The 16,926-nt window shown below is 32.9% G+C and overlaps 1 protein-coding gene across 3 annotated transcripts; it reads left to right on the top strand.

Annotated features, from left to right (window-relative positions):
- The first annotated feature begins 10,615 nt into the window (after positions 1-10,615).
- On the top strand, positions 10,616-16,372 carry LOC111908034 (CRC domain-containing protein TSO1). Of its 3 annotated transcripts, none has more exons than XM_023903849.3 (12): positions 10,616-10,900; positions 11,454-11,608; positions 11,689-11,995; positions 12,138-12,197; positions 12,924-13,402; positions 13,460-13,528; positions 13,603-13,774; positions 14,013-14,111; positions 14,186-14,252; positions 14,775-14,946; positions 15,187-15,727; positions 16,033-16,372. In XM_023903849.3, exons 1-11 carry the CDS (start codon positions 10,820-10,822, stop codon positions 15,722-15,724), a joined length of 2,199 nt encoding a protein of 732 aa, XP_023759617.1. In that variant the 5' UTR covers positions 10,616-10,819; the 3' UTR covers positions 15,725-15,727; positions 16,033-16,372. The 3 variants fall into 3 exon arrangements, with proteins under 3 accessions (XP_023759617.1, XP_023759619.1, XP_023759618.1); XM_023903850.3 differs by lacking the exon at positions 10,616-10,900 and adding an exon at positions 10,926-11,110; XM_023903851.3 differs by lacking the exon at positions 11,454-11,608 and having other exon boundaries at positions 10,749-10,900.
- Positions 16,373-16,926: the final 554 nt, after the last annotated feature.

Here is a 16,926-nt window from a genome sequence, read left to right as displayed (position 1 = left end):
TAAGAGAGTACTATATGATGAACCATGACGTAACCCTCATTGATCTCACCTATATGCTTATTTCTGCTGAATCAGCAATGATTTGGCACACTGGAAAAGCAAAGTTGATTGGTGGATCTGCCTTCCAGACCTCTGTGGATATAGGCAACGAAAGGCATGCCATGATCGAAGGATTTGATCATAAGAGAAAGGCAAAGTCTGAAGTAGTTCCATGCGCTATTCCAAAAGAGTCAATTTGCTTTTATTGCCAAGAGAAGGGGCATTGGAGACGAAGCTGCCCTATTTACCTAAGAGATCTAAGAGATGGGAGAGTCAAAACGTATGGCTCTACTTTAGGTAAAATCCATTAACTAACTCTTTTAAGTTCCTATTCTAGATTCTTGATATGTTATGTGATAAGATTACAATTGATGTTTTGTAGAATCGAAGAAAGGAAAGGAAACTTAAGGAAAGAAGTGAGTAGAATCTAATCGTGAAGAAATGGATTTCGATCGTATTGTTTGAAGATTAGATTTTGAGCTACTACTTGGAGTTAGAATAGATTGCTAAGAAATATGTATTAACATAGTTTTTCAATTGAATTGCATTGTAAGGACAAAAATTTTCCGCAATAAAATAAAATTTGATTTTATATTATTTATTTATCCTTGCAATGGCATGTTTGAATGTTTCTATTATTAGCAATAATGGATTTGATTCTTAATTATGTTATTTGTGGAAAGGTCAAGAATTTACCAAATAAGGAAAGTTTCTCATCGCCCAAGTTTCAATTGGATAGAAACTTGGAATCATACAACTTGGTTGCATGATGTATGAGAAATTTTCATATTTGGAAATTAGACTAATTCGTTGACAAAGTGTCAAGTGAAGGACTAAGAGATCGAGTACACAAAGTTGTGTGTTGATCAAGTCCACCACAAGAGTGACAAAGATATTCGTCATGATTTACTAAAGGTTTAGTAAATATGATTATACTTATAAGATTAAGTGTAATTCTGAGATGATTAAATAAAGGTTTTAATTGTGACAACCCGATATTTCAACTCTTTGTAATGGCCTAATAAGTCAAGTATTGTAACCACTTTTGAGTTAATAAAATTAACTTTGATAATAAAATGTCCAAAAAGTTCTATTTAAATTCCCTCTATGTTTAAATGTCATTAAACCATGATCGTACGTAAAAAGAACGCCCAAATCCGGCTTCGTATATTGAAGTTAAGATTTTTCCAAGTTCGGCTTAGCAACAGACAACTAAAAACTTGAATCGGAGATCGAGCGACTTTTGGCCGGAATGACCTAAACGAGAATCGAAGGTCTCGACAATGGTATTTCAGCGGTGAAAAGTCTGGCAAAAACCGACGTCAGATAAAGAAGTTATGAATTTTTAAAGAAATTCCTTAATCACGTCATTTTATAATTAAATAATAAAAATAATTTCGGAATTTGCCAACGGAGTCTAAACGAAAGTTGTAGAGCGTAGTCTCACCTACGTGTGGATGTAAAGACCATCGAAAACGGAGTTCGTATGAAGGAGATATGATTTTTTGAAGTTTATTAAATAATTTATATATATATTTAAATCAAAAATCCGGTAATATCCAAAGGAAGAGTCAGCGTCCTCATCCGAGTTACGCGCTGCGTAACCCCGTACGCCCCGCGTACCCGAGGGCCTTGGTCTCGGTCCGTCCACGTCGCCCCTATGCGAAGCTACCGACCCGCCCCATCCGACCCGCCCCATCCGATCCGTCCCATCCGAAGCCGAGGCAGTCGAGGACTCGCTCATGCATGACGTACGCGTACGCGCTGCGTACGAGCGTACGCCCCGCGTACCGAGGCTTCTCAGACCCCCTATAAATAGAAATGCGAGGGTTCCGGAAAAATCACCCCATTTCTCTCATTTCTCTCACGATCTTGCCTCGATTTCCATGCCCTTTCAAAACCGAAGCTCTGGTCTTTTTGCTCAAGTCCCGAGGGTCGATTTTACTCCCGAGATTCCCGAGAATCCCGAGAAAAATCCGTTTCTCAAGACGAAACTCTGCCCGGTTTTCCATCTCGCTATCTTCAAACTTTCAAGTGAGTTCATACCCCTTAATTAACCTTTTTAAGATATTCTAAATGCTTTTATATGCTTTCAAGGGGGGGGGGGGGGGGGGAATACAAGTAAAACACACGAGTATTATCGTGTGTTACATAAAGAATTATTTTATATGCTTTTATATATCCAAATCACATGTGATTTATAAACTTTATAGGAAACTTTCGTATATAAAATATGTTACAATAGCATTCTATCTTTTGAAAAATAAATTGTTGTAATGCATGTATAAACTAAACATTTTCTTAGATTTTATGTATACTTGTCTATCTTAGGCTCTACAAAAATTTATACTTTCATAACAAGTGATTCCTTTTCTAGGTATTTCTAAACAAATGAGACACACTTTTAGAAAACTATAATAGGTATAGTTTTACGAGGATATTGCTAACTTTTACATACTAGAAACATGATTTTCAAGAAGTCACTTTCATATACAAGAACAAACGAACATTTTAACACGTAAATCTGTTTTTATACCACGGTTTTGTGAGACATAAACTTCACGTACGTTCGAGTACACATTTCAAGTCCTGTATATATACAAGAATCCCTTGGAGGGGGAGCATGGTGTTTGTGTATAGATCTATACGGGCTTGACAACCCGTGCCCTGACTGTTAGCTACAGTCCACCGTTTGGGGTGACAAACGTCATAACATTCCAACGCCTGAAGAACGTTGTGTATAGGCATTCCGAGTCAATAGTATGGTTATAAAACTCACATGGGGTATTAAAAATGCATTGATTTACAAGGTTTTCAAACACATTGGTTATTTTACACTTACATACATTTTCAGAAACAAACATTGGTCTTGAGAGAAGGCTACTTTTATACTAGTAGAAAATATAGGATTTTCTAAACACAACACAACCAAGGACCAAAACATTTCATTTTATACAAACATTGTCATTTAAATACTTATGAAACTCGCCAGCTTAAATGCTGATCTACTCTTTCAAAATTACTTGTATGTCCCAGGGAATCAGTAATTTCAGGTATCAATATGCTTTTGATGAAGGGATGCTGCGGCGCCAGTTTAATCTCATATTTTGACATCATATTGTAATTGGTTTTGAACATGTAACTTTTGACAAATGTAAACCTTTAATTATATATGTGATGGTTGTATTGCTTTCTTTACTATGTATTCATTTGTTACGTTACCACATGAAGTCATCCGCCCCCGAACGTTTCTGCCGTTCAGGTTTGGGGGGTGTGACATTAATCAATAGCAGAATGAATAAGAAGAATCAAGTAGGAAGAAAGATATAAGTTTCTCTATTCTAAAAAGAAGGGAGAGTACCTTTTATTATGTTTTATGATAGGTCTTAATGATTAAGAACCATATCTCAATTGATCCTCTAAGTAAGTCTTAGTGCAATTGTATGTCTAAGAAGAGGAATCAAGAATTGATGAAATGGTTAAATCAAAAAAATCAATCATACTTCATTCCAAAACAAGTCTTAGAGTTAATATTGTGACATTGAGTGACAAGTCTTAAGAAGGTTTATAACATTCATCAAATGTGGAAAGTTGTGATGTCTTGGATAAGACAAAGACCAACTAGGACCGATTTTGTGAAGTGTTTTGTCTTGATACAAGCTACACTAACTCTTGAATATTTGTTTGTCAATAAATGTTTATTGACAGGAGAATCTTATATGTCAAGGAGTCAGTGGGAGTCTTAATGGTCTTGAAAGGTTTCAAGAACTAATCAAGAATAAACCTTATCGATCATCACTAGCACACGAGTTGAGGTTTACAACCTATCGTGTTGACACTATCTTGTTTCTGTGCGGTTCCAATTGAGTTAATTATGCATGTGAGTTCTATGAGTTCTCATTTGAACGCATAAAAGGCAAGCACTTTGATTAATGAAAAGTACATTGATAAGAAAGGGTGAGCTGCTTAACTACTTGGAAGACATGGTGGGCAGCCGTGTTACCATAAGGCAAGAAATCAAGATTGAGAAGGTTCGGTCCATATGAGTTTAGGTTTGTCGCAAACTTTGGTTTTGGACAAATTCGCATGGATAGGAACAAATACACCATTAAAATCTAAGTGTCATAAGATTCCCTCCTTTATGAAGATGATTGTGAGGAAATGCTTTCACCAAGAGATATTTTAAGAAGATAGTGATTGTGAAAATTGTATTCTCGAATTTGATTATGGTTACGGTATCCCTTTCCATAATTCGAATTGTGAGATTTGGCAATTAGTCTGAATTGTTTAAGACACACATATGAGCCATCTAAGGCAGAGGTGTATAAGGTTGAGAAGCTTTGATAAAAGATTATCAAAACATTAGGTATTAGAAATACGAACTTAAGAAATTCAATAAGTATTGTTTTTCTGGAAGTTAAGCTGTTTTCTAAATACATGTCAAAGCTAGTGGGAGCATAAGTGTTATGCTTATATGATAATAATCATCATGACAGTGGGAGCATAAATGTGGTGCTTGTATGATTATTAAGGCAAGTATTGCAAGTTAGCAATATTAATTATAGAAAACAAGAGTTATACTTTGCAAAGTCGCAAGGGTTGAATAGTTGTTTTGCTATAATTAAGGGAGAGAATATTATACTTCATTTCAAAATCTAAAGGCTTAGGTTGTGGAATGTTAATAAATTTAGTCAAGGATACATAATGCGTTCTCAAATTTTCGATTATGATTGTGGCATAGTTCGAATTGTGAGATCGTGACACATAAAATATTATGGCAAAAGATTGATAAAGTATCAGATCTTTATGTAAGACATTATGCATCGTGTCCCATACGCTTCGGGTAAAGGATCGATTGCAAATGCTATAATATTTGACCATTCTAAAATTTTCCAAATGTCTAGCGCATTTTGAGGGAAAAAGGACAATAATCGGTTTTGACTAACATAATTAAACAACTATCAAAGGACGATCCAAAGTTCGCTGAGGATTGGTCGCTTGTGAGTAGTTCGAAGTATTGTATTGGATGGACTATATCGACATTATTATAAATAGATAAGATTCTATTAAGAATGAGTTGTCGTATGCAAATATGGAAATATTTCCATATTGGGAGTTGGATATTAAGAATCTATGTCTGGATTAGAAACTTTTATGCAAGAAGGATGTTCAAAGGAATGTACCTTGAGTGAGAGACATCATATCTATAGAATTGTTTCTAATAGAGATTGGCCAAGTCTTGATGATTTTGAGCTATGACTTTACGAAAGAATCATTGCATAAAGTGTTAGAATCTAGCATAAGTAACAAGAATTTGATATTCTTATTCTTATGATAAGGATTGGGAGTTATGAAATGAGTATGATTGGAAATGTGTTCATTTGATCTATTTCACAAAGTAAGGACCGTAGGTAAACATTGTGTGCATGCTGAGAGCATGGGACAAGTGTAGTAACAATTCAAGTAAGAAGTTGATTACCCGAAACAACAAATAATGAGTAATCAATATGGTGATTAAATAAAATGTTTTATTTATACCCAGAGTTTGGGGTCATATGGGATTAGTATTATTCTTGTGTTTCACTTTGCATGTTTTGACTTCCTGAATAATTAAATTGGTTCAGAACAATCAAATTATTCGAACGGACCACAGTCGTTCATATGTTGGAAGCAGGTATGAATGAAGACTGTCATGAATTGGTGTGTGGATTGTCTAAAGTGTATTAGACATAAGCAAATGTTTGCTGCAACATTCATGAGTGCTTATGAATATGATTTGAGCATTGGATTAAACCCACGCTCACTTGAATCACTTCATGGATTTTATCACGAGTGATTGATGAGACGATAACATCTTATATTCTTGAAACCGATATGTGCGAGTTGTATCTTGCGAGTCAGTTACACATTGATAATATGCAAAAGCACCAGTAACTTGGTGTTATAAAACATATTGTTGTGTGTGATTCGGTGAGTGAGTACAAGCAAGCATTGAATCAACGTTTATCCGTTCCTTTTATCCAAAGTGGGATGAAAGCGATATCTGTGGGCCCCTCGATGATTTAGTGATGACACTAAGTGCTTGGCCAAGCCGAGACTAATTTGATGTGTTCAATTGTAGTCTGTTGTCAGTCGTCATAAATCGGAAATCGAGAAACAACACATAGACAGAGAGAATGATTTAAATCCATGTCTTAGTCTATACGATATCTAGAATGGAGGAATATATGATCCCTTATCTAAAGGACGCGGATCTGATAGGATCAGAGTTGACAGTGGCTTTTGAAAGCTACGATTGCAGATCAGGATCTGAAGTCATACGTAGAATAGTTATTAGACTTATCCAAGTGGGAGACTGTTGGATTAGTGTCTAAGTCCATAACTATTTTGATATGTACTTGACCCGATGGTGCATGGTCCTTTTGGGTTGCCTTCACCAAAGCAACTTGATACGATGAATTATGGAGAGAAAGGATTAATTATGATTTATTAATATATTATGAGAATAATATATTAAAGGAGAAATCATATTGTTTAATTAATATTAGTCAAGAATTAATTGATAATTAATTTTGTGGCTAAAAGAGATAATTAAACTTAAGGGACTGGAACTGTAATTATAAGATAATTGCATTTGGGCTATGGATCACCTTGGAATAATAGGTTGGACAAATTCTATGGGGAAACCCATTAGAAATCGTCCAAGGGATATTCTAAAAGGGTCCATGGGCTGCTTAGGGCTTAAGCAGTCAAATTAGGGTTTCCTAGTTGAAAACCTTAATAGACTACATGTATATATAGCACCCTTAAGCCCCAAAAACGTGGTGAAGGTGTTCCTTAGGGTTTCCACACGTTTTAGGTAGCCTCCTCTCTCCTTATTCTTCATCTTCTTGCTCTTGGTGTTTGTGAGCCGTTAGAGGAGTGACAATTGTGACTCTAAGCTTTCTAATGTCATTACAAGGAGGATTTGAGATTGTTATTGCTACATAACAATCAAGGTAAGATCTCAAAACCCTTTCACATGTTAATATGATTAATTGTATGCTAGAACTAGGATTTAAATTTTTGGATGAATTGCATGTACAATAGAGAAACCTAGATCCAAGCATTAGGGTTTGCATGAGCATATAAGATGTTCTTATGGCTAAAACCCATCACAAGAATCTTCAACCTTTGAGAGCTTTAGTATCACAAGTGTAATACCTCTAATTGATCACAAACACCAAGGCAATTTGGATGATCTTTGGAGAGAGTGGAAGGAGGCTCAACGTCAGCTCTTACTCTCTAGGGTTTAAGGTGTAGCCAAAATGTGAAGTCCTGGGGTCCTTTAGGTGAGCTGCTAGGGTTTCAGTCAAAACCCTAATTGGATTGCTTAGGCCTTAAGCAGTCAAAATGAGCCTTCCAGAATAATGCCTTGGACGAATTCAAGGTGGGCTTCCCTCCTTGATTTCGTCCATCCAATTCTAATGGATCATCAACCCAAAATCCAATTATCTTATAATTGCAATTCCAGCAGTCCCCTGGGTTTAATTAATATATTTTAATCACAAAACTAATTTCTTAATGAATTATTGACCAATATTAATTAACCAATATAATTTCTCTTTTAATATATTATTCATATAATATATTAATAAACCATAAAAACCTCTTTCTCCATTAATCATTCTGTCAAGTTGCTCTGGTGAAGGCAACCCAAAAGGACCATGCTACAAACGGGTCAAGTACATACCAAATATAGTTATGGGCTTAGATACCTAATCCAATAGATACCTTGGTAGATCAATTTGTTCTTTTCACTTTGGCACTAGACTTGGATAGAAATACAATATAATTATACTTGGTGAATTGATTTTGTTCTTTTCACCTTAGCCTTTGAGAACATGATGCCTTGGTGGATTGATTTGTTCTTTCCACCTTGGTCTTGTGAATGGAAAATAGAAATGGAAATGGAAAATGATTAAACGAAATGATATGATAAGACATGATATGGTAATATATGAAATTATAAGATATGAAACATTATTTTTGATGTGTATGAAAATAGTTTACCTTGAAAATGATTGAAAATCTTTTATGGTCTAAAACTATGTTATGTTATGAATGAAATGATTTTTCATATAAATGCTTGAAATATTTTGGGTCACAAACCCACGTAACTCACAAGACATTTTTGTCTTACGCATCTCTTTTTAATGCCATGTATCACATGTTATATTCAAGGAGAAAGCTGATAGATGGAAGTATAAGTTATGAGATAGAGAATGGGGTGGTACTTGTTAAGTTCCTTATGTATTTTATTGATGTAATTCATATTTGCTTGCTATGATTTGTATGATGCTTAATGGTAACACCCAATGTTTTAATTATAAATTTTTTGTGGGATCAACTTTTGTTAAATGTGGGTTAAATACCCGTAATGATTTTGTTAAAACCATAGCATTTTAAACCTTGAAAATGTTTGAAAAATTTAGGGTGTTACATTAATTGTTGTGATTACTCACTAAGTCATAGGCTTACAGTTGCTACTTTATGTTTAGTTGCAGGTCCTTTGAGTGCGAAGCGCAAAGAACCAACATGATTGGGAGATTTGGATATTCTCGGAGCATGGCATCCATTTATATTTATCTTTCGTGTTATGGTTCCAACAAAAATTTAGCTTCCACAATTGACCATATTTTGTGATACTATGTTTTATGATTGATATAGATGAAAACTCTTGTTTTGGAAGTGTTATACTTTGACTTTTTGAAAATTTTTATAAGTGGATTTTTGGGATGTGACATTTTTTCATATTTCAAAATTTTCTTTAAGGCACCCAAGCCTTTTTAAGTGGAATAAATATATCAATTTAGTTCCATTGAAGTCCTCCATGTTTGATGTGCATCATAATAATCTCGTGGGAAACCTTTACTAGGTAAAATGATTAGTAGAAAACATAATTCATGTTAATTGCTTGATAATCTCCATAAAAATTAATTTTGTTAAATAATGTTGGAAAAATGAGCTTTTATTTGTTTGGAACTTAACAATTGATGTTTTGAACAAGATCGAAATGATTTTTTTTATAGGTGTATGTTGTCCTTCAGTATACCTTTGTTGCAGTATATTGTATATCGAAAATAAAGATTGGATGGATGAGAAATTGATCATAAAAAGTGAAGCTTAAAGTGCTAGTATTTGATTCGATGATGTTGAAAACGAACGAGTTATCTAAAAAGAATTAAACATAGATTTCAATTTCATTTGTAAAATGAATTAAACATATTTTTAATTAGGATATGTGTTTAAAAGCCGGTTAAACAACATAATAGTGTTTGTTAAAAACTTTTGTTGGTTACAAATTGTGTCTTTATACCAAGTTAATCACCATAATGATTATGGTTTTGGTATACATATAATGATTAACCACATACAAAGAAATCATAAAAATATAAGAAAAAATGTTTTCGTTTCCATTGTGCTCCATAATAATGTTGTTTCATAATCTAAAACTTGAAGAAACGGGCTAAAGTTTTATTATACTTAGCTGAAGTTAAGGTCTAGTGATGTTCGATGGTCAAGAAGAACAATTGTTGATTGTTGTATCATGGGATACACACATCCAATAGTACAAACAAAATATGTTTTAAGAAAAATGTGTTGACACGTGCCTACTGTGCTCCATATTGTCATTGCATAATCTAAAACTTGAAGAAACGAGGTAAAATTAAGGTCTAGTGATTTTCGCCGATCAAGAAGAACCATTTCGACTATTGTATCTTGGGAATATGTTTTGAAAAAAGCATATTTACATGTGCTTCAGTCAACATGTTCACAACATACAACTCAGATTCGCCTCCTATCGTTCCATTATTGTTTTCTATGTTTTAGATTGTAAAATTTGGGTTCAATGTATATCAACCATTTCTAACAAATAGTAAAGAGTGTATGTATTCACATATTAAACACAAAAATTAATACAAAAAGTAAATTTTGACATTTCATTGGAAATGCTTATAAAAAAATTGATGATGTCTTTTAAACCGGTTTATAATAAAAACTAGTTTATAACCCGTGGGAACCACGGTTATAAATTTAATCAAACTTTTATAGTAAAAACTCAAAGTTATTAATAAGTTATTTTAAATAAATTATTAATTTAAGAGATATTTTTTTATTAGTTATGTGAAATTATAATCATTGATTCAAATAAATATATTAAATTAATTTTTAATATATATTAGATATTTTTTATTTGTGAATTAATGAAAACAATAATTTAAAATTTAAAATTTAAAATAGAATCACATTAATGAGGAGGTCTAATAAATTTAAAATGGAAAACTAATAGATTGACAAGTAGCAACACATTAATTAAAATGTCTAATATGATTACACATGACAAAAGAACTACTCTTTTATTACTCTTTTATTAGTATAGAGAAGATGATAGAGTAACTATATATAGCAAGAGTGGGCTTAAATGTTCCTTGGGCCAAAAGTCAATGTAATAGTTACCCTAATAATAACCTTCCCGCCCAAGAATGATCTTTCAAAATCCCGCCCCTTTTTTCATCCACATTTCTCTCATTTTAATTTACTTTCTGAATTTAATTAGGTAAAAAAACGAAATTTATTCCTTCATTTTAATGTGATATTATAATTCGGTTTCACCAAGATTAAGAGGGAAAAACCATTTTTAATTTTTACCCCACAGCGTTTAAAAGAATTTCAGGGGAAATGAAATAGAGTGAGAGGATGCATAGAGAGTATATGAGGGTTAGGGTTTTTTCACGAAATGGGATCACCTGAAAAACCAAATAAATCAACCATATCAATCATCGCCTCCACCACCTCACCACAATCTGCTGCTTTCCAAGTAAAGATAACAAAATCTCATTTCTAATTATCTATTCCGATAATCTGCATTTTGTTTTTCATCTCAATTCCGAGACGAAATACGTTTTTTTTTTGGTTCAATCGTGTGCAAAGTCTGTTGGTTGTTTCTAGTGCTTAATGGGTTTTACGTATTAGTTTAGGTTGCTTCTGAAGCAGGTTGAATTTGGAATTTGAGTCTCTCAATCTATAGGTAACTGTCATATCGCATAAATTGATCTTTTAGATTTAGGTATGAGTTTGTGGTGTAAATTGGACTTTAGAGTAATTGATTTTGATGGGTTTTGTTTAATTCCTTCGTACATTTCTGAGATACATGTGTGTACAGTTATGCTACTCCATCTTTGGTGTTCTGTTTTATTTGATTTGCTTGCATTTCTGAAATGGGTATTCGAGAATTACATAATGTTACTATATGAAAGTTGAGTCTAGAAGCCACTGGTTCAATTGATATTTAGACAAATGGCAATTGTAAATCACAATCTGTGTAACTCTCCTTAGTTTTTGATAATATATTTTTGTTCTGCATGTTTCAGGATTCTCCTATCTTTAATTACATCAACAACCTCTCACCTATAAAGCCTGTTAAGGCGACATCAGTTACACAAGTTTTTTCTGGGCTTAATTCTCCTCCTCTTGTATTCACATCACCTCGAATCCATGCACATCAACACTCTACTGATTTAAAAAGGTTTAATATCATTTGGGTATCTATATTTCCTACACATTTCTTTCATTTTAATAATAATTACATGTTCTAACTATCTTCAGGTCCTCATGTCCTCTTACACCCTTGACAAATTCAAATATGAATAATTCTGAATATGCCCCTCCCAAAGTGGCTGATTCAACAAACACAAAGGGACCTATGGAAACCTTTAACAATGAAGATGATGATAAGGGAAGTGATGAGGTGGCATCACCTACATTTGTTGAGCAAGCAAAAGAGGACCATGTAGGAAATTTACCATCTTGTCCTCAGCCTATTGAAAATGATGGGAAAAATAGGAGCTTTCAATCATCGAATGCCTTGGTGAACAATATATCTCTAGAAAAATATGACCAACGAGTTGCTCAGGTAGGTTTTCATATTGCATACGTTTTGTTCCCTTTTGCTTCATTAAGACAACATTAATCTGTATGACTGTATATGTATAATATATTTATAGCATTTGCATTGCATTGATGACTCATGAACTTTTTCTTGATGATTGACTCAGCATATGCAGCCTGTTTTTGGCAACCAGCCTATTTCAACTATGATGGAACAACATTCCCAGGTAGATTTTTTTTTTCTTTTTTGATACTCATGGTTTATTGATTCATACACATTGTTTGAGAGTCACTCATGTAACTTGAACCATGTTTTGGGAAATATCGATCCTCAAAAAGCCACTTAATTTACTCATTGTTGTACACTTGTATAAGATTAAACCAGCTATTGTTTATGAACAATTGGCCACGAATTTATTATGTCAACAAAACTCATTCATAGTAATAATAAGCTTATTGATACATAGATCAATAATGAGCCTCATTATAGTCATCATATCAACTTGATTCCAAGAATGCATTATGCATTTCTAAAGATAATATTCAAAACAATGAATTATTTATAAGTCACATGGCATAATGTTTTCTTTCTAGTGAGTGTAGTGTTGTGACATTCTTATACATTCTTTTTTATACTTTTAGGTGTTAAGTTAGAGTAGTATTCTTGGTTAACTTTTTAGAACAATTTTCGAACTCCAAAGTTAAAGTTTTGATTATGTCTTTGTGTTACATTGTGGCAAGTTATAGAATATGCATTTTAGTAAACAAGTTTCAGTTTTGTTTTAATGTTGAAATAGTTTTAGTAAACAAGTTCTAGTGATATTGTTTCTAATAGAATTGTTCAACAAAAGTAATACAATTTTTTATGGAATAAAAGAATACAAAATTCCAAAACAATCATTTAGTGTCATTATCCCATATATCTTATACGATAATTGCTACTTTCTTTGTAGGTTGGTCAAAGTCAACTTGGCAAGAGAAGACGCCTTCAATTCGAGATGTCTCAAGGAAAAATTGTCGAAAATACCCCTGGTTCAAATTCAATTAATGCCACCGAATCAGAAGCTGTAGAATCTTCTTGTGACAATATTCAAAATACCATGAATGTTAATCTAAATGTTTCAAAGCCCTCGGGTATTGGCTTGCATTTAAATAGCATTGTTAATGCTAGGCCTTTTGGGAATATAAGCATTAAATCAACCAAGGGTAGCTATTCAAATGCCCTAGAGAAAAGTTCTTTGATGCAAAATGACATGCATTGCCCTTCTATTTCATCTAATTCAGATTTAGATGGAAATGTTTTGGCTAAAAGTGAGGAATTTATGCATGAAACTCATCCATCTTTTAGTAATGCAAAATCTGCGAAGATAGTCGAACATCAAGAAAAGTTTGATCAGGTTCAAACCGAGAGACCAAATCCCAAAAAGAAAAGGTAATTCTTCATACTTTCATCGACTCGTTTATACACTAATTTCATCTTCGTTTTCAGAAAGAAGACAGAGAGCAATGGCGATGGTTGCAAACGCTGCAATTGTAAGAAGAGCAAGTGCTTGAAACTGTAAGTCAATCTAACATTACCGACGTTTGTGAAAAGACGTAAATACCCTTGCGGAATAACAAAATTCCATGCAGTTACTGCGACTGCTTTGCAGCTGGAATCTATTGCGCGGGTCCTTGTTCTTGTCAAGGGTGTTTCAACAGACCTGAATACGAAGAAACTGTTCTTGAAACAAGACAACTAATCGAATCAAGAAATCCGCTTGCATTTGCTCCTAAAATCGTTCCTCCAAAAAACAAAATTCTGGTATGTATCCATTTTCTTCACCAAAAATCCAAAATTACCAATTTACCCCAAGCAAAAATGGTCAAGTAATTGAATCGAGTCTTAGCAGACGCATTGTATTTTCCTTACACATGCTATTCACATACTTACAATTCTTTACTCAAACATCGTTACATTTTTTCTTTATCGATATTAAATAATCTACAATATTCATTTATTTCAATTTATAAATTATTATAATATTAGTGATTGTTTGTAGGAGGATGAGGAACAAATGACTCCACTTGCAGGAAGACACAAAAGGGGTTGTAATTGCAAAAAGTCAATGTGTTTGAAAAAGTACTGTGAGTGTTATCAGGTATGTTCTTTGTTAATATTATGCTTTTTTATTTGTTTTTTATTGGAGTAATTGGATTTTTTTTTTTGGAATAGTCTAATGTTGGATGCTCGGATGGATGTCGTTGTGAAGGTTGTCAAAATATTTATGGCGCGAAAAAAGGTAATAAATATTTATTTATGGCCAAAAAGTGGAAAATGTCACATCGAATTTGAGTTGTGTTTTTTGTTAAATCATGAAGTGTGATTGAAATGAGACATGTGGAATATAGTCTTTTGGATTTATCATTGATAATCTCATATAAACTTTTACTGATAAATAAATAATTCAAGAAAATTTTAGGAACATAATCCAGAAAAAACATACCCTACTTTCATCAGGTTATTAATATATATAACCAGTAAGGTATTTGATTTCCTAGCTTGAATTTAACCATTAAACTATATCTAACCTTGTAGAAAAAAACCATTATTCTGCATTATCTGGTTTTCATATCAGTATAAGTTATAAAAAAACACAACGTACTTTCACCAGTTATTGATTTAATCTTTCAAGTATTTAATATTCGGATAAACAATTTCTTCTTCTTCTTCTTCATGGTATTTTATACTTTTATAGAATTTGGTATTTTAAAGAAACTAATATTTATCGTATCATCATAAAAATTTATGACATGCGTTTCAGGAAGTGGCATGAATAGAGAAATGGGCATCGAAGTCATTAACGAGAAGTTAATCGATTCATTTGATGACACGCTCAAAGTGGGTCCCACCATGTCAACAAAATCCTCTCTTCCTGAATTCTATAATAAGCCTCACAATTTGACTCCCCAAACACCATCATTTCAGCATTCCAAGTAAGATGTTTTACTCAATTTCATAACACATACTTTTAAATTTTAAAGGCTAAATGCAAGAAATAGCAACATATTTTCATTTATTTTTGTGTATTATATATATATATATATATATATATATATATATATATATATATATATATATATATATATATATATAACATTCCACATTTTACTTTCTTTCTATTTAGTTATTTCTTGCATTTAGTTCTAACTTGATCTTTCTCAATTTTTTTTTAGCCATGGAAAAGATCCATCAAAAACTCGTATTTTTTCCGGAAGATACCTCCCCTCCCCCTCACCAGAATCCGAATCCACTTTCTACCCTCCACCAAATTACATAACTACCCCTAAAGATTCCACCTTTGACAAGAATCTTGAAATGATCCCTTTAGATCAAGAAACCGAATCATACCAAAACCCAAATCTTGAATTCACAGATGAATTCTCACCCTCACCCGGGCCTCCATTGTTTTCTTCTTCCTCCATGTGTTTCCGTGGGACCCTCTTTGGTGGGACAAAACCGTATGACATCATTGATGATGACACACCCAAGATTCTTAAAGAATCTTTTAATGAAGTCAACAAGGTCAAAGTACGTTCCCCAAATAAGAAACGAGTTTCTCCACCTAGGATTCGGTTGCATGAACTTGGTTCAACTTCTTTGAAAAGTGGGAGGAAGTTTATTTTGAAAGCTGTTCCTTCTTTCCCTCCTCTCACTCCTTGCATTGATTCTAAAGATGATAATGCTCAGAATCAAAATGATAACACCCGTTGAAAGGTTAGTCTTTTTTACAATTATACCCTTCGTGTTTAAGTTACTTACTTCATTTTAGTTCGCTCGTCACTAAACACAAGGGTAAATAGGGAAAGGGTTAGTGTCTTAATACATTAAGCCATGTTTTTTTTGACTTAACTCATTAAGTCATTCTATCAAGATTAAGTATGAAGAGAAAAAAACATGTATAGCTTGAAAGATTATGTGCTCAACTCAACACATTAAGCTCATTAAGTAAAAAAGAAACATCACATTATTTGGCATATACTATCTTATGCTACATTTCCCATTTTTTAATGTTTTTTTAGGTTAATTTCTACCAGAGGGTTTTGGGCACGAAAAAGAAATTTCAATCCAGAAGCAAAAATAAGATGAAAATCTGTTCATAACACAAGGGCTACAATCACACAATTTGGCATCATTAAGACTTTTTGTCTCATGATCTTTTTCTATTACTCAAAATGGATGGTTTGGATTGGTTGTATGGTGGTTTTTTTTATTATCTGTTTTGCTTTGTTCAATGAGCAAAAATAGAACATGTCGTCACTTTGGTGTACAATTTTGATTCCTTTAAGTAAGTTGACATTCAAATGACAAGTTTTGCTATCTTTGAATTTATATCAAGAAATTTTTGAGCATTCATGATCCGTTTTTAGTTTGCAAAACTTACTTGAATATGACCACTTCTTTTTTTACTCTTAAAACAATATATATATTTTATTGATTTAAAATGATTGGATATAAAAAAAATTGCAATTTTATTGTTTGTGATGATATGATCAAGAAAAGTTTGTTTTTGCGATTTGATGTATATGAAAGTGAAGTGTGTGGTATTGTGTGTGTATGATTGTTAGAATTATGTCAAGTTATGTAGAAAATACATCATTAGGTGTTAGAAGTAGTAACTAAGATAGGGGATTTTGGTGGCATGACATGGCAACTTTATAAATTTTTTTTTGTAAGTATATTGTTTTGAACATGTTGGTTGTTGAGGGACTGAAGTGGTAATCTATGAAAGTATGAGGGCAAATATGTAAAGATGAAAGCTTGAGGGCTAAATTTGTATTTATTGTATAGTTGAAGGGTTAATTTGTAAAGTATATGTTTGTAAGGGGAAACTTTTTAGAGAGAAGTGAGAAGCATACATTTGTGAAGATTGTTAAATTGAAGATAGAAAGGCATTAATTTATAAGAAATTATCA

This window comes from Lactuca sativa, chromosome 5 (genome assembly GCF_002870075.4).
Source record: "Lactuca sativa cultivar Salinas chromosome 5, Lsat_Salinas_v11, whole genome shotgun sequence".
Classification (NCBI taxonomy): domain Eukaryota; kingdom Viridiplantae; phylum Streptophyta; class Magnoliopsida; order Asterales; family Asteraceae; genus Lactuca; species Lactuca sativa.
This window is presented reverse-complemented; position numbering and strand designations above follow the sequence as displayed.

Coding starts and splice junctions, on each gene's coding strand:
- LOC111908034 (XM_023903849.3), top strand. CDS start 10,820: ATGGGATCACCTGAAAAACCAAATAAATCAACCATATCAATCATCGCC. Junction 11,996..12,137: donor ATGACCAACGAGTTGCTCAG/GTAGGTTTTCAT, acceptor TGATTGACTCAG/CATATGCAGCCTGTTTTTGG. Junction 14,253..14,774: donor TATTTATGGCGCGAAAAAAG/GTAATAAATATT, acceptor CATGCGTTTCAG/GAAGTGGCATGAATAGAGAA.